General features: G+C 38.4%; 1 protein-coding gene across 4 annotated transcripts in view; it reads right to left on the reverse strand.

Annotated features, from left to right (window-relative positions):
• Kdm4c (lysine demethylase 4C) overlaps window positions 1-25,000 on the reverse strand; it is a 315,679-nt gene that overhangs the window by 14,518 nt on the left and 276,161 nt on the right. For all 4 annotated transcript variants that reach the window (XM_070033227.1, XM_070033229.1, XM_070033228.1 and 1 more), the window contains one exon: window positions 18,620-18,790. In XM_070033227.1, the coding sequence (XP_069889328.1) occupies window positions 18,620-18,790 (171 nt within the window). The remainder of the gene's footprint in view (window positions 1-18,619; window positions 18,791-25,000) is intronic.

Below are 25,000 nucleotides of genomic sequence, written 5' to 3' on the forward strand. Positions count from 1 at the left end.
ACCTTCTCCCCTCAGCCTCTGGTGACTCCTACTTATCTCCATAAATGTGACTATTTTCAAAACTTCATATAATGTCCTTTGTGCAGAATTATAATTTTGTATTATAAGTCTTACTATTTATCATCTACAATTATAGGCATTTTGAGTTATTAATTATCCTTTAAAAACTCCATTTTACTGGGTGAATATATGCAACATTATGGATATGCCACAATTAATTTAGCTACTCATCTATTGTTAGATATTTAGGTCATTCCAATTTTCCCCCCATCATGTATAATGCTATTGTGTATTTTTCTCCATAAATCTTTGCCCAAATTACTCACTATAGTCTTAGAATAGACTCCTAGAATAGGAATTACTTGGTAAAAGGGTACATAAACTATTTATAAAGTTAATTTCATCAGCTTTGAAAAATTCAACTCATTCAGACTCATTTCTCTAGTGCAGTAAATCTAATCTTAACTGCCGCAGAAACTTCTCATCCAGTTGGTCTGAAGTGGCTCCAAGCTGAATGTCCTCCCAGGCAATCCGGTGCTCAGCCAGGCTGAGAATCACTGTTCTAGGAGGTGGCATACATTATCATATAGCATTAGTCTATACTCCATGTATGTATGAAGAAAACCAATTCTATGCTCCTTCCTCTGGAGGAAAATACATGTATTTCTAGGGAGAGCATTTGAAAATGCTTAAAAGAATACTGCTTCCCAAAAGTGCCTATGTATCTATGTGTGCTCTGTGCTATGACTTCAGAATCAGCATTAATGGATTCAAGTCTTTCTGGAAAAGTTTAATGTCTACTTTAACTTGTTTTTTTCTTTTTTGCTGGGGCTTGAATTCAGGGCCTTGTACTGCCACTGGATTTTCTAGCTCATGCCTGGTATTTTACCACCTCAGCCATTTCTCCAGCCCCAGTTTATATATATATATATATATATATATATATATATATATATATATATATATATATATATATATATATATATATATATATATTTATGGTGGGGGACTTGAACTTTGGACCTAGATGCTATACCTGAACTCTCCAGCTCAGGTCAAGTACTCTACCACTTTAGCCACAGTGCCACTTTCAGTTTTCTGGTAGTTAATTGGAGATCAGAGTCTCACGGCCTTTCCTGCATGGGATGGCTTTGAACCTCGATCTTCAAATCTCAGCCTCCTGAGTAGCTAGGATTACAGGTGTAAGCCATCAGTGCCCAGCCCAGTGTTACTTTTTAATGTGGTAGTGCATCCTTTCAAAGGGCAACACACACACACACACACACACACACACACACACACACACACACACACACACACACACACACACACACACACACACACACACACACACACACACACACACACACACACCTTTCTGCACCCCAAGATGCTGCAGTGTCCAGTTCAGCTGGGAACAATTCTGATCTTGCTCCTTTCAAGCAACCAAATTCTTTGTCAAGAGACATGCCAAGTGAGCCCTAACCCATAGCCACACTCATCTTCTAAATGAGTACCATCTTCTCAGAAAGAACAGCACTCGCACTCCTTTGGTGAGTTCCTGGAGGCCAACCATGTTGTAGATAGCGCTTTCTGAACTGCAGCACAAGCCAGGCATGGACAAAACACCTGGGGAGAGGTGCTGAGGACCCAGAGCTAGCCATTTCACTCAGAATGAAAAGTATTATCAGCGTTAGCCTCAGAAGGCATGTTTACGAAAGAAGGCAATCTTCATGATATAGGAATAAAGTGACTTCTTTTAAAAATTATATCTCTACTTCTTTTGAAGTAAGGAAGCATAAGGAGAATCAGTAACTGGGAAGAGGAACGTCACGGGGCGGGGTGAGGGGGAGAGGGGGGGCAGAATGAGGATTTGCAGTAGAGGGGGCCAGGGCAGCAGGTGTGTGTATGCCCAGGAGCAGCCACTCCGCAACACTACAAAAGGCTCTCTGCATTTTTGGAAGTAGAGAGTATAAGCACTGAATCAACTGTTGGAGACAGAACCTCTCCCTCCTTTGGCACATACTGAATGTATTCTCAGGGCCTGGTACTAAGCTCAGCATTGGGAAAACAAGGACAAAAAGACTTAGCTCTTTCAGAATCCTTTCTCTTATAGGGTTCAGATCCAGCTGGAGACTCAAGTATACATAAGAACATGATACAAGTTGCTATGTGTGATCACAGGTGATGGCAAGAACGTGGGAACTCTCTCTATAAAACCCTCTTCTGGGCTGGGAAGGTGGCTCAGTGGTAGAGTGCTTGCCTTGCAGGCATGAGGCCCTGGGTTCGATTCCTCAGCACCACATAAGCAAAAAGAAAAATGCTGGAATTGGCACTGTGGCTCAAGTGGTAGAGCATTAGCCTTGAGCTGAAGAGCTGAGGGACAGCGCCCAGGCCCAGAGTTCAGGCCCCATGACCAGACGCCCCACCCCAAAATAAACCCTCTTCTGTGATATCAACTATGTCAAGGACTTTCCTCTTTTTTGGGGGGTGGGGGGTCCAGTCGTGGGGCTTTCCTCAAGGACTTTCCTCTTGTGATTAGCCAAAATTTCTCATACCTACCTCTCCACACAAATCTAGTTAAGTATAGAGTATGATTTAGGACATTTTGGTGAGAATAGTAGTGTGTGCTCTACTGTCAGGTGAGAAGCCAGCCCACAACTCCCAGAATCATTGCCCGAGGCTATCGCATAAGCAGCCTGACTCTACCTGGTTCCTAGACTTGGGCTATCCCATTGAATGTTGGATAACAGAGGTTAAACCTGGCCTCTTCCTCTTTCTCTCAAGAGTGTTTTGGAATGATCCTATACCTGAGAACTTATCACATGAAGAGCTGCAATAAAAAAAACTTCCAAGCTCAATTCCAAAAATTGCCAAGCTACTTGAATGGGGAAATGATATGTTTGAGTTTTTCTGGTTTATCTGACTTATGTAACTATAACCCCTCTGTACATTACCTTTATAATAGCAATAATTTAAAAAACCCTATCAGCAGCAGAGCCACAAAGAATATTTTTATTACATGCTGGAAACTATACAAACTGTGTTATATAATATACTTCAGCAATGCAGTATTTATTATTGCCTCCATTTTACAGATAAGGAACCAGTGTTAACTCCCTCGCCCAAGGTCACATATTTAAGTGGCAGATCAAAGATGCTCATCATGCCTATATACCGCATGCTTCATGGGCTGCTCTTCTTACCTTGAATGAGAGGCTCCACACTGTCCTAATGACTGGCCCAGGGCTGACTGTGATCTCTCGCTGCTTTCTTGCAGACTAACATGAAAGCTCCCAAATCTGTAACTTTTCATACCAGAATAAGGAGAATTTTTTTCCATCTAGAAAACTTGGATTTCCCTCTTCTTTATAGTTGTTGCTAGGGGCTAAAATGTATGAGGGGAGTAAAATATTTTATTATGTCGGTAAAAATTTATGTCACAAAACATTGAAAGCTAGGCTAGAGGTGAATTTCTCCATAATTCCCAATCTTAAAAACAGAAAGATGAAAGAAACTATAAGGCTAAGCACTGAGGGGACAGCAGGTTGACCAAGTACTTACTTCCTGGAGCAGAAGGCCTGGCTCAGAGGGAAAAAGAGGTTCTGAGGGTGTAGAGTCTCTGTGGCCTAGCAAACCTGTTACCACAAACAAGCTACTTAACCTTGTTCTGGCCTAGGCTCCTCATCAATGAAATAGAGACATCAATACACCCCTGCAAAGCTGCTGGGAGAAATCAGAACTAATATGATTTAAAAGGAGAGACCAGAAAAGCAAAGTTCATGCCTTGCAGCTGGCAAGTGTTAAGTGAACTGTGACTGGATTTAATTCTCAGCCACACCAACACTGGAGGATGATAAAGGAAGGGACAAAAATCCTTAGGAGAAGGTGACTAAAATTAAAATGAGCGATTGCAATGTTCTATAGGTAGTACACACCTGTTATTTCAATACTGGGGAGCTGAGCCAGGAGGGCTGTGAGTCTGAAGCCAGTCTGGGGTACAATATGAGACCCTGCACCTTTCCTGGTGCCCTTTCTCTATCAGGGAAGACAAGATGAAGAAGCTAAGAACCTAAATTTATGAGAGAAGACATGCTGAAAAATCTAAACAGCATGAAGAACAACAATAGATGAACACACATGTGAAATCTGAACCAACCTAGTAGAGTAGCTAGGCAAATTCCCTCCCAATTGGTAAAGAAGAGCACACAGTGGCTTTTTCCAGGTCACATGGCTGATAAATAGACTGGACAGGGGTGCCTTCCCTGTGGAACACCAATTTTTTTTCACTTTTGTGTTCTAGAGCCTGAAGGGTAAGAAAAACACTATAGTCTGCTACTTCATGCAACCCCTAATGAAAATGGGGCATTTCATAAAAATAAGAACTCTTACATAAGCAAACTATGATCTTAAGTAAAGGCAATGAACAGAGATTATTAGCACACTATTTGGCCATCATATCTCAAAAAGCTTCAAGATGCCCCAAGAGAAGAGAGATGAAAAACTGAAATTCTGATGAAGTAATCTGAAAGGATCCAGATAAGAAAAACTAGCATAATGGATAAAGATACAGAGAGTTCTCAGGAGGGTTTGAAGCTTTTGGAAAGAAAAAAATATCAAACTTATTATAAAAGTGAAATAGGTTCATATAGAACTATAAGGTGATGAAATTAAAACTCATAATAATGTATGATCATATTCCAAAAATAACAGTAACATTTTGATTGATTTCCTTTGAGATTTTGTCCTTTGCATATTTTATACATAATTGAGATCATACTGTATACACAATTTTGAGTCTGATTCTTCTATTTCTTATTATTAAATATATTGCATCACATACTATTAAATAAAAACATGATTTTAATGGCTGCACAAATAATCCACTGAGTATTCCTCCTAGTTGCATTAGGAAGTATTCGATGTGCACATCAAAGAAACCAAGTCATGCTGTACTGGGCAGATGCCATTTGGGGTATGCTGTCTTCACACCTGAGAGCAGGGACACTGAGTAGGACATTATGCATGAGACTTCATCCTGAGTGCTCTGGCACTACAGTGTTCATTAAATAACTTCTCCCTATGATTGAGGAAGGAGGACTACTGTTTTCTAGTAGTAAATAAAGGAGGGAGCTCCCTACAAATACATAAAGAGCTGTAAGGGGAAGCAAGGATAGGACAAGAAAGCAAGGTGTCAAAGGGGTAGCATTTAGATTCCACATATACAGCCAGTGTGTCCTAATGACCACAAAAAAGCTGATGGTGAGCTCCTTGTCATTGCAGTGTTGTTCACTTGCAACGTTCTCTACCACGGGTATGGTGAAGGAGACGTCCTGTAGTAGGTAGGAACCCAAGAAAAGCACAGATGAGAGTAGAGGGAGGAAATGGAGAATGGGAGGAGCTGCATGCAGCCTCTTGGCCTGTCTTTGCCTTCGCAGTGGCCTTGAACTGAGTAACTCAGGACCTCTATCTACGAGATTTTCTCATTCTATGGCCTGTACAAGTCTCATAGGCAGGACTAGAACTATGGATTTTCTCAAGTCTCAGTCCAGTACTCTCTGCCAAAGTATTGGGAACTACATATACAAAAGGGCAAGAAAATCAGTAGATAGTGATTCTTCCCCTAATCTAATTTCAGAACTCTCTAGATACATTTCTTTAGCTTTTTATATATAATGTCAATTTCTTCTTTGGTCAAAGAAATAGAGCATCATTCTGGAACAGGGCTTTGAGAAAACCTGTTAGTGTGACACCAGTTTACTCTCTGAGGATCCATAGAAGGTTTGCTTTGACTTAATCAACGAGATGAAGTGCCAATAGAAGAAGCAAAAAGTGTGGAAAGGATGAAAGAGACAGGTATGTAGAGTCTCCTGTTGTGGAAAAGCTTCTGTGGCAAAATGAACAAACAAGACATCCTAGGGTATAAAATATGTCAAGAATTAAATGTTTTTGGGTGGATAGCAGAGTTCCATTGGATTCTAAGTAATATTACAATATGCAAGACTGGGAGTTAGGGGCTGTTTGGTGCTCAAGCAGCCACTGTCCAGTTCTGAACTTACACAAAGTGACCCAGTAGGAGCTCACACTGACCATACAGATGTTTACCAACTGTGTATAAAGATGAGTGGACTGCTGCCCCAGGCCACATTTTCATGCTTAGAGCTAGAGATCATTGTGGATTACAAAATGCTTTTCTTCTCTGAAGGAGGCAGAGGCCAGTGTCTGCATGATAAAGAGAAGGAATGAACAATGAAAAGACTGGCACAGTCACAACCCACCAAGAATTGACTTTGAGGCAACTTTACATTTCACAGCTCACAGTGCAAGATTTGGAACAAGTGAGTTAACACCGGGAACAGATAGTAAATAGAAGAATAAAAAGAAAAGCCACAAAGAGATGAAGACAAACCCAAGGATTTATGAGAATATGATTTGTAAAAACAAAAAAGGTCAGTTCATATTATGTTTAATTTATAAGCAGGACAGTCCATAGGATATATATATACAAATAAATTAATCTGGAATGTTCTCAAAATTATGCATATGTTCTTGAGTATGGTAAAAAAAAAATAATTAAAAAACTTTAAACGTGAGCAATTCAAACCAGATGTCAGTGGCTCATGCTGGTATTCTTAGCTACTCAGGAGGCTGAGATCTGAGAATAACAGTTCAAAGCCAGCCTGGGCAGGAAAGTCCTTTAGACTCATCTCCCATAACTACACAAAAAAAGTCAGAAGTGATGCTAGGGCTCAAGTAGTAGAGCACTAGCGTTGAGCACAAAGAGGTTCATAGATAGCCCAGGCCCCAACCCCCAGAACTGACAAAAAGAAAAAAGGAAAAAAAAAGTGAGCAATTTTATCTGTAAATATTTCCCATGTAAGTGAATGTTTCTATTTATTAGCTTAATATGTCCTTCCTTTCAGATTAAATGCAAATACATAATTTTAACCAATCAAGTTCATAACAGACTGTTTTATGAAGAAAAGGATGAGTATAATTAGTATTAGCATATTTCAACACAGACTAGCCTGTCACAAAAGGTAGACAGATGAATAAGATGGCTGGGGAAAAAATAATGAATCAATCTATTTACTCAACATTATTACACTTAAAGGAAAGTCAGAAACTTTCCATGCTCATATTGTCAAGATTGTCAAATCAAAATAATCTAATTGTAAAATCAAGGAGAATTTTGGCATTTGAGATTCCCAGACAATGAAGAGGAAAATGATATGCAGATGACACAGCACTGTCAGATGTGTCCAAACAAAGGCTTTTTTAATCCACAAAGGCTTTATAACACAACAAGGGTAGTGAAGTTAGCGTTGCCAGTGTTTGGAATGCTTGGTTCAGAATTCCATTGAGGACAATTCTATGCCCTTTTCTTGATGATTAATGAACCTTTATAGTCGGAACTTCTTTATTCTTTTCAGATCAGATATTTCCCTTTATTTGAATCCTGATTCTTACCAACATCTGAATTAATTAATAAAAAATGGGTAGCCACTAGTTAATATTTCAATTGATACATATTCTTTTAAATTTCTTTTGAGGTACGAAGGTTTGAACTTAGGTGTTCACATTTGCTAGGTTAAGTAAGTGTTCTACCAATAAGCCATCTTTCTAGCCCTTTCTAACAACAACAAAAAAACTAGTAAGGTTTATCTTACTTGAGACAAACCCCAAAGATTCTGAACTGACATAACTTTACATAAAGTGGCAACTGCAAGCCAACACATGCCAAAGGGAGGGGAATCCCCAAGCCCATGATCTCTACCTGTTAGCAGAGAACATGCTACTGCCACTGAAGCAGCTGAAACTGGTTTTGATAGATGAAGACACAGACAGTAAGACAACAACCAAAACATCATGCTTTGAAAAATAATATAATAATAACTGATCTAGGTAGGAGAAGCAGGTGAAGAAATCCCAGTACAGCCAGGTCTAAACTTAACAACCTTGGCTTTGAAACCTGGGCTTTTTCCTCAATGAGAGTCATCAATGGTTAAGAAAGCCAAAACCCTGAAACTTATTTCTGATAACTTATTTGTTCCTTATCCCTCAGTATCAACCCATCACCAGGTCCTCTTGATTTCCCCCCCACTTAAAGTATTTCAGATACTTGTAATACCTCTAATCTACTGCAAGTTTCTCCTAACTGGCATCACTATGGGGCACACTCTAATTTTCAAAATTGTTTTGTAACCATTCTCTTCATGTGGAATTCTGCTCAAGATTAACAGCAGGGGCCCAACACTTGAGCATGCCTTCAAGGCCATATCAACTCAACCTCAGCATCCACCTTCTATACAAAAAGTACACAGAACTTCCCTAAGTCAATTTGCTTGCCCACTTCCACAGGCTTTGTACAGTTACAGGTTCTTGTAGGATTGTATATCTGTCATCCTAGGACTCATCTCAAATCTCATATTGAAGCACATTTTCATTACTGTGACTGACTCATGTTACCCTCTCACTGTAACTCCCATGACAGTAAAAACAAATATATCAATTTTACTTCTCACTATTGTATTACAAAGATCTAGCACAATGCCTAAAATATAGTAGGCATTCACTATAAAAACTTTTTTTTGCATAAGCCTACAATGCATTGAAAACTAAAATATCCCTTGTCTAGAGAATCCACACATCACCACATGCAGTGCCTATGAAGAGCTGACTTTGTATCAAAGGTCTGGCTCTTCAGGAGTTCTGACTACAAAAATAACTAACACCAAGGGAACACCAGTCTTCTACATCTTTCTAAGCCCTCAGCTCTTGAAGAAGGAGAGGAATTGGATACCACACACAGTTTGCAAATCCTCATTAGATTCCTCCTGGAGAGAATCTACTCCTAGATACTAGTTTGATTTTTGCCCTTCCAACTTCATGTAAACAAAGACAGAAACAAAGAACATACAACGTTTAAAAAAAAATCCTGTAGAAACATAACTAAGGACATGGGATAGAGTTCTGGTACAAATAATATATAAAAGAGTTGGTTTGGGAGGTGGGGGCTAGTACTGAAATAAATTTTAGAACTTTAAGCAAACTATTAAAATTCATATATAATTTATATGTTATATATGAAATTGTTCAAAGGAGCTGCATTTAATAAAGCAGTTTAGAACACTGACCAATTTTGTGCACATCAATTTGAAAAATCTTTGGCCTGGTAAGGAACCAAATACTTAGTGAGAAAAGAAAGTTAGAGGGCTGAGTATAACAATTTGCAGCTTGTTGCATTTCATTACAGAATCTCAGTTAACATCAACCATACTTCACACGCAGTCACAGTCTGTCAATAGGCGTCTTACAGCCTGGCCTCTAACATCAGAACTTCAGAGGTCAGCTGCTTAGGACACAAGGACTAAAACCTGACTTACCTAGTGCCAGCTGCTCTTTTATGATATAAATCATATGCTGTTTTAGGGGATTCCATTTTATTTGTTACTCCAAAAACAAAAATGATAAAAAACACATAAAGGAATCAATAAGTCAGATTATTCTTTTTTCCCCTTTATTGGATCACCTGTTAAAACCTAGAAAAGCCAAATATAAAGTACATTTTAGAAACAATAGCCTATAAATATATCCTATATGTCTATACTTAGTGAAAGGGCACATCCTCTTCCCTATTGCTGTGAATCTAGTAAAGGGGTCTTTTTCAGGCACAAATCACACTACTTAGAGGAGACGGGGCTCCTATTTCTCTACTTTGATATGAAAACTATGTATATAACATTATTCATCAACACTGTACTATCATAGCATTTAGAAATGAAATATTATATAAATTCACAGTTCTTTAACAGTGTTTGATAAAGCAAAGCATAGAAGACTTCCAGTCATAGCCTGTTTGACAGAAGGTGAGAAATTGCGTGGTGTAGGGCAACTAGTTTGTAGACACATACCAGGTCACAGACACTCTCTGACTACTCTCTGACTACAGAAACTAAATAGAAAAATGGTACCCTATGCTTCTTTATATCATTTCTTTTTTCTCTTTGCCCATCACTTCTGATCTTAAAATATAACTTTATTTTAATGCTTTATATAATTTACTAATAGACACAAGATCATCTAAGTAAATATCTATAAATATCTATTATTTATCATTAATATTATGGTGGTTCTCATTCATGAAAATTAGCTAAGCTCCTTCAAATATGGTATGGAGAGTAAATAGTAAAATGAAGGCAGAACTGTTTATCCATAAATAGTGCTAATTTTTTAATAGTGCTGACTTCTATTGAATATACCCTTAATATTACTGACATAATTTGAATCCCATGGTCATATAGGAGCATCAACTCTTTATGGGTACCATGTCTTCTAAAATGTGCCACCAATCTATGTGCTATATTCCTGTGTGTTAGCACCTGAGGCTAGAGAGAGATGAAGATAATGTAAAATGGCTTGTAAATAGGCAGTTCCCTCTTGACTATTAACCTTAGGAAGCTCATGCTTTCAGATACATATTTCAGGAACTGCATGCAGAAATCTGTGCTTACAAATGTGCTATGGGAAGGGCCTGTTCCGGACATTGCATAAACGGTGTCTGAGGCATTTACAAAATGCCTAAAGCAACCTGATTATACCAAAAGTCACAGTATCTAGATTTGAGATCAAATGAAAGCAAATGAAGATTTGTAAGTTTGAAACACTGCATTATATTATAGCTCAGGTGCCATTTTCAATGAAAGAATAGAAAGTCTAATAATGAACATGGATAATTCTCATAACACAGCATATAGCAACAGTGATATCTGCCCATAGATGTACTAAGAGGAATAAGGAATTTTCATTGTTTGTCTTTTGTATTAAATGGGAGTCAATTTTACCCTACCTTGAGATTGTGAAATGGTATCTGCTCTGGGACAGGCACAGTTGCCAGGAGCTGCATTCATGCTTTAGTTCCCTCATCATGTCCCAGGAGAGGTTTCTTAAAGTCAAGAAAATACAGTGTATAATCTACTCTATCCAAATCAGTGCTATCATATCAATTCAGGACTAAACACCTTGTAAAAAGAAGTTGGAACACTCGAGGTATAGGTTGCCCTAGGAACTACTTGTTGGAGCACAGCACTGAAGGAAGGATGGGCATGAGAAACTGTGGTGGCCTTACTGACATGCTGATGTCTGCCACTGTCATATCTGCATGACCCCTCAATTTGAAATGATTGGGTATTTGGAAATTCAGAAGGAAACAGGAATCCAAAATGCTCTCTGGAGCCAATAGAGTGATATGTTTCTGGAACAACTTTTCCTTAGTCTTTCAAATTAACTTGGGTATTTTATTTTGCCTCCAGAGTACCCAGGTCATTTTCATAACTATGCTTCTGCTTATACATGCTGGAATCTACCCAAGATGCCTAATGCAGAGTTTATCACTGCTCAGAAAGGAGGATGCTAGGTATTCCCAGAGTGGACTTGGTTCAAGTACCTACTAATTTTGGATTTAAGCACTGCACTGAAAAAAAGATGAAGTCCTAAAAATTAATAATATTGCCCTTAATATCAAGGTAGTTATTTTGATTTTGTTAAGCTATACCTTCAATCTTGTTGGAAAGAAAAGGATGGAAAAGAATGCTAAGGACGTGTCTCCTGAAAATAAGTTCCCCAAACCAATCACCTGGAGATAATTACCAAGAGAGATGTAAGAGAAATACTGTCAAGTAAGGAAGGTACATATTTGAAGAAAAGCATAAATGACAGTATGTCTTCGTGGCAACTAGTTAATCTCCTGCATGGGACAGCAGGGCAATGACATACTTTTCTTCAGAGGAGCACCAGTGCTAAATAGAAATTGTCAATATGACAGGTACAGAATCATGGTCCAAGAAAAACATACAAATTATAAAAGAGAAAGAGATTATTACAACGGTAACTCACATTTCATTAGTATGCCTCAGACCTCTGTACAAACTTCACATAAGTTACACAAAAAAGAAAGAAATCCCAGGGCCTGGAAAGTACTTACCCCCTCAACTGTAAGAGATGAATCTTACAAGATTGGTCAAGGCCTAAGTGCATGACACAGTGTTTAGATAGTTAATAAACCAAATTACCTAAACCTAATTAGGAGTCCTCACCCTGAACTACAACTTATTTATCAATCTTAGGAGTTTCTAATGGTACTATAATGTGCTTTGTGAATATTATACTAAGTGTACTGCTTGTTTTAAAAAGTAGAAAACTTAGAATTTAAGCTACGCATATCTGATTTGTTAAAATTATGACATTAAATTAAATGCTAAGAAAATTGGTATTTGTAAGGAATGTATATATTTTATTATCATAGTTAAGATGTCCAAGGAAATTTGATTAACTTAAATGTAAACTGGTTATAGTTTGGCCTGTAAAATTCATGCATTATATGAATAATAACCAAGGAAATGAGTTTGTTATACAAAATTAGATTTATAAATAAAATTTGTCAGCTAAATTTCCAAGGCTTAGAAAAGTAAAGTTGCATAGTGATTAAAATCAAAAGAACAGGTATTCTTTCATTATGGCCATCCAATGGATGTAAATTAACTGGGATTTGATACCTCACAGACTCCTAATTTCACACAGAAATAAGAGCACCACCCTAGGCTGTAAATTTACCACAGGGGTCACAGAGAATAAACAAACAAGGTACCAAAGCCTTGGCCATGTTTTGGATATTGAATGTTCCCTAAAAGTCCATATGTAAAGGATTAGTCCCCAGGGTGGCAGTACTGAAAGGTGTTGTGGACTTGTGAAAGGTGAGATCTAGTGGGAAGTCCTTGTCATTAGAGCATGTCTTTGAAGTCTCTTCTCTGCTTTGTACAGCAATGGCTCCTGCCATTATGTATTGTAATCTACCACCCTCACTGGAAGCCAAACCTCTTAGACTTTGAACCTCCAAACTGTTATATACTTTTTTTGGGGGGAGGGGTCTGTCATGGACCTGAACTCTGGGCCTGGGCGTTGTCCCTCAGCTCTTCAGCTCAAGGCTAACACTCTACCATTTGAGTCACAGCGCCACTTCCAGCTTTTTTCTTTTTGCTTATGTGGTGCTGAGGAATCGAACCCAGGACCTCATGCATACAAGGCAAGCACACTACCAATGAACCACCTTTACAGCCTATTATATACTTCTTTTTACAGTAGAATTAGTTGTGTCAAGTATTTTGGTATAACTATAGAAAGCTGAATAATACAGCCTTCTCCCACAAACATCCATTAATAATATAAGCAGAACTGCTGGTAGGAGTAGGGAGTTAGCACAGGAGGTATACATAAAGAGGTAAAAAGCATCAGTGTGGAGCAAACATAAAAATGGACCAGGATGGGGTATGACTTCCCAAAGCTGAGGTGGCCTGCTGGTATCTACCACTGTCATGTCTGTATGGCTTCCTGACTTAAAACTTCAAGGCACTCCAAAAACCAAGCTGCCCTTAGAAATCCAAAAATGTTTTCCTGGATCTCACAGTTTCTTAAACCTACTCAGCCATGTAAAAAAAAAACAAAACTCTAACATCGTAGATTATACTTAGACAAATATTCTACCAGAACTCCAACTTCAGCTGTTATTATACCTATGCTTACTCAACATGGGCCTGTGTGATGCTGAACACTGAGAAGCTTCTCAAACTACACAAACTGGGTGCTGTATTTTACCCTCAAGTTAGATATAAGGTATTCTCCCATACTTGCACAAAACCACAAAGAACAGACTTTCTGAAAAGATGTCCCAAAGGAGCAACAGACACAGAACACAAGGAGGCTGACTACAATCCAGACTGCACTATAGACCATCTACTTGGAAAGCTTGGGTAAAAGTTCTTTGTTTCTGTTTGGGGGAATTTTTTTTGTTTGTTGGTTTGTTTTTGGTGTTTTCTTTTGTGATAAGTACTACACATCTGCAAGGGATGGTAAGGGGAAACAAAGGAGGCAACAATGCTTGATAAGAAATGTATTCATTACCTTGCTCATGTAATTGCAACCCCTCTGCACAGTATTTTCACAATAAGAAAAATCTATTAATTTCATTTGATGTGAAAAAAAATGAAAATCAACCTACTTTACAGTAGGCTTTGTAGTGAAAAACTACTGAGATAAGACTTTTATCAGGAACAATACAGGGCAGTAGACTACTAGGAAGCTGAAATGCTGCTAGCTCTACTTTACAGCACATGGACATGGTGTAGGCCCTGGTTTAATGAAATAAGCCAGAGCAAAGTTTTTTTTTTCCCATTAAAAACAAATGATTTATATTTAGTTTTACAGTAATGGCAGAGTCTCACAGTTGCTAGGCAGGGCCCTATTTGAGCCTCACCTATATCCCTTTATAGCTGTAAATATGCTCCCACTTTTTTTTTTTTTTAAGTTTTGAAGGGATGTCTTTCTCCAAGTATCAGCAAAACTAGAAAAGGACATCGTAAGCTAGATAGGGGAGAGGGAGATTTTCAGACTAAATTTAATATTCTAAAAAATTTAACAGGCATGAGCCTACTATGTGATCAGCATTTAGTTCTTTTGTGTGCTCTAGGGAGAGTGGGGGCGGGGGACTGATACTGGGACTTGAACTCAGGGTCTCATGCTTGCTCAGCCTACCTGAGCTTGGCTGGAGCTTGCGTTGGAGCCAGTTCTCCAGTCTGGCTATTTGATCATTATTTTGGACATCAAGTCTCCTAGTCCTTGCCAGACTGGTTTCATACCCTGATCCTTTAGATCTCAGTCTCCTAAGTTCCTAGGATTACTGGTATGAGCCACTGGTACCTGCTCATTTTTTTTTAATCCCTAAAGCTAGACATTATTCATCTCCTCTTTAGTAGGGACTAGAGGTGGAAAGTATAAGGAAATTATTGATACTTGAGGAAAAAACCTCAGTTTGTACTTACAGCCCTAGAAAACCATAGCACCTCACCTTTAGAAACCTGGAGAGTACTGTTTTCACATTTTAACATAGGAGCTGAAAAAAAGAACCAGTGTTCATGGAAAGCTATGGATGGTCCTGTTTCCCAACTCATGCCCAGTGGTGAGTGTCAAGTGTTTGTCCTAGAAGGATCTAGTAGTGGTATATCTCATCCTCCCTTGAAATGAGCCCATATCTCGAGCTCCAGAGCCAACATGGGCCTCCAAGAAAGGATAAAGGGCCCTGGAATCTCTGACTTCATTGAATTCTTTCAAGTGGGCAATTTTCATTCCAATCAACACAGTGAAGAGACAAAAAAATTTATCAGGATTGCGTAGCAATTTCATAGACTGACAGATAGAAGCATGTACCAATACATCTTTTATTGCTTCCTTTGACAGCTACAGATTGCATGAAGAGTTTAACTGGGATAATACATACATCCTGCAGATGGTTTGTTGAGAGGGATTTTTTTTTTAACATGCTCTGGCTACCAAAGAATAAGTAGTTAGGTAGAGAAATTTCCTGGTAGCCCAAAGAATGTTTCTCTCTACCCTTCTAAATAATCTCTCTGGTATCATACTCACAACATAAGCATTTTAGTGACTATTAAATTTATTCTCAGATATGGAGTAAGCCAGCCTATATTAAAGGGTCCTCATCTGTGGGATTTGTGAAATTATTTATAATCAATGACTCTATAAATAAGGAAATTTACTAAAGCATCAGTTCTCATAAGGACTGTATTTATATCATGCATAAATCATTGCTTGGAATGGTTAAGCTTGAGATCTTAAATTTCACTTTCATAGTTAAAAAACTGAAACTGTAGCCAGTCACCAGTGGTTCACACCTATAATCCAAGCTACTCAGGAGGCTGAGATCTGAGGATTGTGGTTCAAAGCCAGCCTGAGCAAGAAAGTCCATGAGACTCTTATCTCCAGCGAACTACCAGAAAACTGGAAGTAATGCTGTGGCTCAAACTGGTAAGCACTAGCCTTAAGCAAAAAAGCTCAAGGACAGCCCCCATGGCTGACTAAACCAATAAGTAAAAAAACTGAAAATGTAGTTCTGATGTACGAACAGAGGCTTAGAGAAATTAATTCTTCAGAGGTCAGTAACACTGGTGTCCTACTGCAGTGAAGGCTCAAATGGTAGAGCACCAATCTTGAGCAAAAAGTTGAGACCACACCCTGGCCCTGAGTTCAAGCCCTAGTACCAGCACAAAAAGACAGAATAAAATAAGATGTAAATAAATAAAATAAAAATAACATTTAAGCCGTCAGAAAGAATAAAAATTGATTGCTTTCCTGAATATAGATGGTTCTATCCAATCAGCTGAAAGGCCTACCTAGAAGCTACAGGTTTCCTCCCCCAAGTAAGAGAGCATTCTTCCTGCTTGAGTTTAAGATTGAACATGGATCTTCACACTTCAACTCATCAATTCTTTTTCGGTTACACTGCAGATCAGGATCTTCTAGGCCTCCATAATCATGGAGCCAATTCCATATAATACTTTCTTCCTCTCTACATATATACTGTATAGAAAGAACCCATTTACCAGCCTGCTCCTCCCTGAGCAAACAATTGTATCCTTCCTCACCATGTTTCATACCGAGCATGATTTCTGTCACTCAGCACATGCAGACTGAGACTAAGGGCAACTGTTTATGACTGACAATGGCAATATGATTATATGAAACTGCAAAAAACAGTCCTGCAAAATGCAATTCATGATTTCAATCTATAAACACATTCTGGGATTTAAAATCTGTTTAAAAAAATCCTTTGCTTTACAAATCTTCCAAATATGATCATATTTATTTCCATTGCCAGTCCTGGGATTTGAAGTCAGGGCCTGGGCACTGTCCCTCAGCTTTTGTGCTCAAAGTTAGTGCTCTACCACTTTGAGCCACAGCATCATTTCTTGCAATACTTGTTATTTTTAACAACACAGAGAAGTACGCATAACAAAGTTGACCAAATCAATTTTTCTTCAGCCCCACAAGACCCAAATCCTACAAACATTTATAAGCAATCAAAGAAAGCTATATTTAATTCACAATTATATACAAGGAATAATTTTTATCATTAAAAAGTCATTATCTAAGTTCAAACAAAGCAAAGCATTCACAGTGTCACAGGACAAAATTGAAGTGACAAATGCATTATTATAGCTTGTTTTCCCCAAACCAACACCAAGAAGAGAAGGGATACCAGGATTCCAGCCTAACTGCCTACTCCTGCTCTTTGTTATAGAAGCTGATCTCTGTCAAAAATCCCTCTGTGGAAAGGCAAGCCCACAAAAAGCCAATATCACAGACACATTCATTAGTTCCCTTGAATGATCCCAAGGTGTACACTAAGATAAGAAGAAGATAGACAGAACACACACACACACACACACACACACACACACACACACACACACACACACACACACACACACACACACACACACACACACACACGTACGTCTGGGCATTTGGGCCACAGTTAGAAAACTCAGTAAATGCCACATCCTTCTTCCTGTGTGATTTTTGTTATTCCCAAGTGAAGCATCGAAACACTTAAACAAACTGTCAAGTCAGACTAATAAATGCCACACTCAAGTTCAGTAGAAAGTATAAAGTCAAAGTACAAAGCACAAAAGGAACTCAAATTTGCTAACTCTTTTTAGCAGAAATTAAGAGGTGATTCAAGTCTGTTATGGCATAAATACTTCTCCCAAACTGAAGTGTCACCAATGAGACAGTGGAGTATCCCAGGGGAGCCTTCCAGAGGTGGTGAGGTCTGGATGGCTGCTCCCTGGTTAATGAGATTGAGGCCTCTCCTTTAGAAAAGAACTTCAATAGCCTACCTAGCTTTCCCATTCACCTTTTCCCATGTGAGGATTAGCAAGAAAGCTCTTATCAGACCAAATGCTGGCTCCTAAATCCTGCATTGTTCAGCATCCAGAACAGTGAGAAATAAATCCCTGTTTATTTATAAAATATCCAGACTCTGGTTATTCCCTTGTAGCAGCACAAGTAGAGTAAGACAACATATTATAAACAGAGTAAGTTCACCAGAATACCATTGAGGATGCTGAAAAACATGAATACTCAGTGATATGAGCCACTCATAAAGAGAAAGAAAGAAATCTTTTTTTTTTTGGACAGTCCTGGAGTTTGAACTCTGGGCTCTTTTTGCTCAAGGTTAGCACTCTACCACTTTTGAGCCACAGAGCAACTTTTGAATTTTCCCATATTAATTGGAGATAAGAGTTTCACAAACTTTCCTACCTGGGCTGGCTTCGAACCATGATTCTCAGATCTCAGCCTCCTGTGTAGCTAGGGTGACAGGCATGAGCTACTGGCACCCAGTAGAAAGAAACATTTCTAAGAGTCATCTAGTTTGGTCTGATGAAAAGTACACTGGGCAGGCAGCACCCAAAGAAATGTGCTTACCATGGGCTGGGAAGGTGGCTCAGTGGTAGAGTGCTTGCCTCACATGCATGAGGCCCTAGGTTCAATTCCTCAGCACCACATAAGCAGAAAAAACTGCAAGTGATGCTGTGGCTCAAGTGGTGGAGTGCTAGCCTTGAGCTGAAGAACTGCAAGAGAGCGCCCAGGCCCAGAGTTCAGACCCTATGACCGACAAAATAAAATAAATAAAAACACAAAAGATGTCCACTGCTATGGAAATAAAATCCAGACTTTCTAAAAAGAAAAAAAAAAGAAATGTGCTTACCACAATATCTTCAGGAAATGTGTCCCTGCTAAAGGAGCCATCATCAAACATGACCTCATAGAAGGTTTGTGACGTCACCGCTATCACCCTGCAGCTGTAGTACCGCGTGTTCCGATGCTTTGTGATGACTGTCTGACCCACAGAGATGGCCTTCTCACATGCCTTAGACTTCTAAGAGATAGAGGGAGAGGGGAGAAAAAGGAGAGGAAAGAAAACAGACACAAAAGAAACTGTTATTTAGAAAACAGTCATTGATTTGGCCAAGACTTGTTTAAACTTTTGAAATTCAGGGCTGTAGAAAACATTCAAATGAAAGTTGCAAGAATACAAATATAGTGTATCAACAACAATTTCATAACCATTGACCCTTTGCTCAGATTCATTACTTTTGTTTACTGCTATGATTGACTGTTTGTTGTACTGTTTACATACTCTTTGGTATGTGTTGTATGTGTATATAAAGAAGAGATAAATTTGTACATGGATGTATGTATAATTTGAATTATTTGGAAGCTCTGCATATCACTGTATCACCTAAATACTTCTGTGTTTACCTTCTCAGAACATAGATATTCTCTTACATACAGCTCCAATACAGTTCAAGAAATTTAACACTCATGTAATAAAATCTGCTTCCCATGCTTCAGCTGCTCAATTATCTATAATGAACTTTATGGTGTTTCTCCTCCATCTCCAAACTGCCAAGAACAGAATCCATTCTACAATTAAGAATTGCATTTAGTTTCCACATCTCTTTAGGTTCCTTTAATTTGGTCTATTTCCATTGTCCTTTTTTTATGATAGTGATACTTTGGAAAGATGAAATTCCTTCTTTTACTTTTCAATAAGCCATTTGTAACAAGTTTCTCCATTAGATTCAGGCTACATATTCTTGTCAGGAATTCCATATAGGTAATGTCTCTTTTACAGGATATTTCATCTGAAAACAGATGATGTTTGCATGCCTTTCAATGATGATGTTAATTTTGATTCCAATCAGTGTGGTCCAATCTCTCCACTTTCTATTTTTCTACACAAAAATCTATGAGACACTTTATCTTATGCCTCAGGTATTTCTGTTTAGTGCTAGCCTCCAATGATGAACTTTATTTACTTTGTTAAAATTTCAAAATGCTAAAAACAGGCAAAGAATGAATATATTTCTTTTTGGACAGTGTCACCCCTTCCCTTACTCTCTTCTAGTTTTTCCCTCCCTTTCCTACCCACAAGTTCCAGTTAATATCATTGCTGCATGTTTACTCTTTCTGTCCATTTCTGTGCCTGTTCTTACACTCTCAAAGACATACAAATGAACAAACAAGACAAAAAGACAAAAAAAAAGAAAAAAAACTCTCATTTCCATTTCCTGGAGTTCATTTCAATAAGTATTATTTTATATGATCAGATGCACATGGATATTATGCTTTTCTGTCCCTCTCCTAAGACTGTCTTCCTCTGGTCTCACTGGGTATGAATGCCTAGAGTCCTGTATAATTTATCACGTCTCAGTGTATTTTAGGTCTAGCTACTGCATATGAGAGAAAATATGTGCCATTTATCTCTCTGAGCTTGGTTCACCTCACTTAACATGATTTGTTCTAGATCCATCTATTTCCCTGAAAATGACATAACATTATTCTAATGGTTGTGTAAAATTCCATTGTGTATAGGTACAGCATTTTTAGGATCCACTCTTCTATTACAGAGCATCTGGGATGTTTCCATAACTTGGCTACTGTGAATAGTGCAGCAGGGAACATGTGTCTTCATGGTATCCCAGCTTGTAATGATGTGGGTGATATGGCTGCATCATAGGGAAGACCTATGTGGATTTTTTGTTTGTTTTGTTTTTGTCGGTCATGGGGCTTGAACTTTGGGCCTGGGTGCTTTCCCTGAGCTCTTCTGCTCAAGGCTAGTGGCTCTACCACTTGAGCCACAGCATCACTTCTAGTTTTCTGGTGGTTAATTGAGATAAGAGTCTCATGGACTTTCCTGTCTGGGCTGGCTTTGAACCACGATTCTCACATCTCAGCCTCCTGAGTAACTAGGATTACAGGTGTGAGCCACTAGCACCCAGCTCTCTATATAGTTTTCTGAAGAACTTCCAGACAGCTGCCCAGAGTGGTTATACTAGTTTACATTCTCACCAACAGTGCAACAGGGTTCCTTTTTCCCCGCATCCCCACTAACACTTGTAGTTCCTTGAATTCACAATGTTGGTCAACCTAAGTGGAGAGAGAGAATCTCGGAGTTGTTTTGATTTTCATTTCATTTATGGCCAGAGATGATATGCATTTCCTCCTGTGTTTCTTTGCCACTGTTATCTTTTCTTCTGGGAAGTCTCTCCTTAGCTCCTTTATCCATTTATTGATTGGTTTATTACACTGGGGGGGGGAGATTAGTTTCTTGAGCTCCTTGTATATTTTGGATGGTAGGCCTTTGTCTGATATAATGCTGGTAAAGAAAGATCTTCTACCAGTCTGTTGGCTGTCTTTCTTTTAATAACCAGGTATTCAGCTATGCAGAAACTCTTTAGTATGATGTACATTTACTCTTTTTTTTTTAAAGATGGAGCAAGTTTATTTGAAAGTGAAAGGACCACCATGAAAGGGAAGTAGTGAGATTCTCCGATAAAAGGAGCTCCAAAAAGCTCCTTCATTTACTCTTTCCTAGAGCGGTGGTGTGTGCTGTCTTGCTCCAGACTCTCTCCACATTTATTAGTTGGCACTTGCCATCTAGTATCTACGTGTCCATCTAAACATCATCTATTTCATTCCATATGCCATCCATAATCAGTAAGACCTCACAAATTCCTTCTTAGCATTTGAATGTGGTTCCTCCCATATTTTGTTTTTGGTTCCCAAATTGTTCCATTTGGAGCCAATGAAAGTCCCTTCACATCTTTGTGTGACTTGGTAAGATACATAATCATTTTGCTCCAGCCCCAAAGTTAATATGGTTCATTTCAGAGGATAGCAGAAGATTTGATTCTGTGTGGTCACAAGTACAGAAGAGCTGGAGGAGCTTTATTATCACTCTTGGTGGAAGACTAGGACCTGGAATACAAAACTGAGGTAAGGTTGCTCATGACTGAACAGAGAAACAAGTCTCTTCCCAATAAACATGTTCCCAAAAGCCTTTTATATGTAGATGAGTTTTGCCATCTAGTTTTTCCCATAACTAAAGTACACTTTCCTCCTTGAAATCTTCCCCAGTGATTATTGGATTCGTTGAGAAATTGGTCTATGTCTTTAGGTGTAGGTAGGTATGGAGGTATTTTAATCAATTTTTTTAAAGCCTGTAGTAATTCAGATATAACAATCCTTACTTTCACATCTGGGTGGTATTATATTATGTATGCTAAAATTTTTCCTACTTCAGTTGCTTTCATTTACATGCCCAACCCTTTTAAATACATCTAACCTCTCAAAGTAAAAGAATAATTTAGTTAAAAGAATTATAGAGGCAAACTCTCTTAAAGTCATATAACTCCAAAACTGGTCCTATGACAGCAACTTAGGCTGTACACGTTACAATTAACTCTAGAAGACCATATTCACAACAGTGTTATCATAAACAGTAGCTGAGTGATATGTATTAGGGCTGGTCAGAGTTTCACACTAGATTTTTTTTCTTTATATTTTCTTAAAAACTGGTATTATTTTACAAATGAAATAAACATGCCTTTTTCTTAAAAGCAAGACAAAAACAAGTCACACTCAAAGGAGATACTATGGTTTGTTTGGAGTTTAGTTCTAAACCCTGATTCCTATCTGTGTGATCTTGGGGGTGTGACTTAACCATTATCGGTCTCAGTTTCCTTATCCATTGACTCTTTTTTTAGGGGGAGGGATACATAAGTACATTCTATTATTTAATTTTATCTACTTTTTGATTATGTGGTACTGAGGAATTGAACTCAGGGATTCATGCATGCTAGGCAAGCACTTTGCCACTAAGCCACATTCCCAGCCCCTCCATTGACTCTTTTTTTTTTTTTTAATTTTTATTGTAACGATGCTGTACAGATGGGTTACAGTTACATGAGTAAGGTAATGAGTACATTTCTTGTCGAACATTGTTACCCACTCCTTTGTTTTTCTACCACTATCCCTTCCCTCCCGCACCACCCCTGAAATATTTCATTTTTCTTTTTCCATTGGTTTATCCCTGGCAATCAATGTCTTTGATTCTGGTACCTTCTGTTTTATATATACATTTATCTGATTTGGGGAAGGGGACAAGGAATAACAAAATGCTGAAAGGAAGGACAAAGGATGACTCATTGCAACAATTAGACACTATGTGTCACAAGACACTATGTCGGAAATGAACTTCTATTAACTCTTAACATCAAAAGTTTGCTGTAAATAGGATGAAGTACATAAAATACCTAGACTCACCAGCAGTAGATTATCAGAAAATGTTAACTGGATTCACTTTCGAAAACAGAAAATATACTTGAGACCTTCCTTAGCCCCAAGTTATTAAACCACTCTTGCTACTCTATCTCAATAAAAGGCATTTACAACTAGGCCAACACCTCATTTCACACGAACAAGGATCAATCCAGCCTTATGTCATCACTTGGAGAACAATCCAGGCCCCCACTCTTCACCTCCTCAACTCCAGAAGTCCCTAGTCTCTGATCAGTCAAACTCAGCAGCATGGCTACAGTCCAAAGGATGAGATCAAATTTTATGTAGTCTCATCCTGCCAACCCCAAGGCTCCCCAAAACTCTTCTCTGCAACTTTATTAAGGCCCTAACCACATGACTCTTACTATCTTTACAGCATGGAAAAACTCACTGGTAAAAAGTACTGCTATTGATAATATGAACAAGTGAACTAATGGATGAATACATAAGAAGTAGAGTGAATGAATGGACTGTGCAGAGGGGTATAGATATAGAGTGACTGCAATTGTTCACTGTCCAGAAAAAGCAGAGAAAGAATTTTAGGGAGAGGTTTCCCTTTGTTGGGGTGGGTGGTGGGTATGTAAATAGATAGAAAAAGGGATTAGAAAAGTTTTCTGGTGAAATTCATTATGTCTTGGGAGTAAAAAACATCAGTCAAGTCGGGTGCCAGTGGTTTACACCTATAATCCTAGCTACTCAGGAGGCTGAGATCTGAGGATCACGGTTCAAAGCCAGCCTGTGCAGGAAAGTCCATGAGACTCTTATCTCCAATAAACCACTAGAAAATGAGAAGTGACACTGTGGTTCAAGCGGTAGAGCATTCCTCTTGAGCTGAAGAGCTGAGGGACAGCATTCAAAAGCCCAGAGTTCAAGCCCCACGACCGACCAAAAAAAAAAAAAAAAAGCAAGTTAACTCTAGATCAGAAACCATGAAATTTATGCAGATTGGCTTATTAGAAAGATGGTCAGCACACAAGTTAAATACATAATCTTCATCTAAATAAATATTCTCTTAAGCATCAAGCATGACAATTTCATGGACACACAAAGGAAAAACATTTTTCATAATGCTATTTTGATAAGATTTCTAGTTTATTTTTTTCAGGAAAAATTTATTGACAAACACACCCCAAAACTGATTATATATGTATCCTCAAAACTACCAGAAAAGCCCAAGAATCTATTGATGTTAAATTTGTCATTTCTGAGCAGAGACGACAGATGTTATACAATAAGGCTCCACCAGATTAAAGAAATGTCCATGATATATTTGAAGATTAGTGTTCAGGCTAAGGTTGTGAAAGTTGAATTCTCTTTAACATGAACGAAACTGAAAGGAACAAACAGTAGTTAACAACAATGACAACAAACACTTCATTTAAAGAAATGCTATAGCCAGTTATAGATGCTAAGAGCACAATCATAATGTTACAGAAATTCCAATGAGTTCCTGGGAAACAATATATCTAGAATTTTCATTGTGAGTACGTGCATGCGTATATGCACGTGCATGCGTGTGCATGTGTGTGTGTGCATGTGTGTGTGTGTTAAATTTCCCCTGTAACACCATAAAGTAGTTGTTATTGGGAATACAAAGTATAACTGAGATACAGTCAAGTGACTTTTCCAAGGCCTCAATTATAGGCAGCCTGGGCTGCTATTTATCTGTGTTATATGTGCTCAGTTCCTCAACCAGGAGAATGAATGTTGGAAGAAATCAAAGGACAAAATAGAACCAACCAGGAAGAGGGCCAGATGTAACTAAAATAGTTGCATAAAGAAATTAATTTCCTTTATCTTTCTTTTGTAACTTCCATAAATGGACTGACTCTTCTTGTCCAGATACCAGCTGAGCCTCTCCTCACATAGGAATTGACTTCATTTCTCTAGTATAACCACTTAATGCTATCAGCAACATGGACTTGGAGATATCGTGATAGAAGGCAAAATGTATAACTTATAT

Source organism: Dipodomys merriami, unplaced genomic scaffold (assembly GCF_024711535.1).
Source record: "Dipodomys merriami isolate MVZ:Mamm:240054 unplaced genomic scaffold, mDipMer1.0.p SCAF_22, whole genome shotgun sequence".
Lineage (NCBI taxonomy): Eukaryota > Metazoa > Chordata > Mammalia > Rodentia > Heteromyidae > Dipodomys > Dipodomys merriami.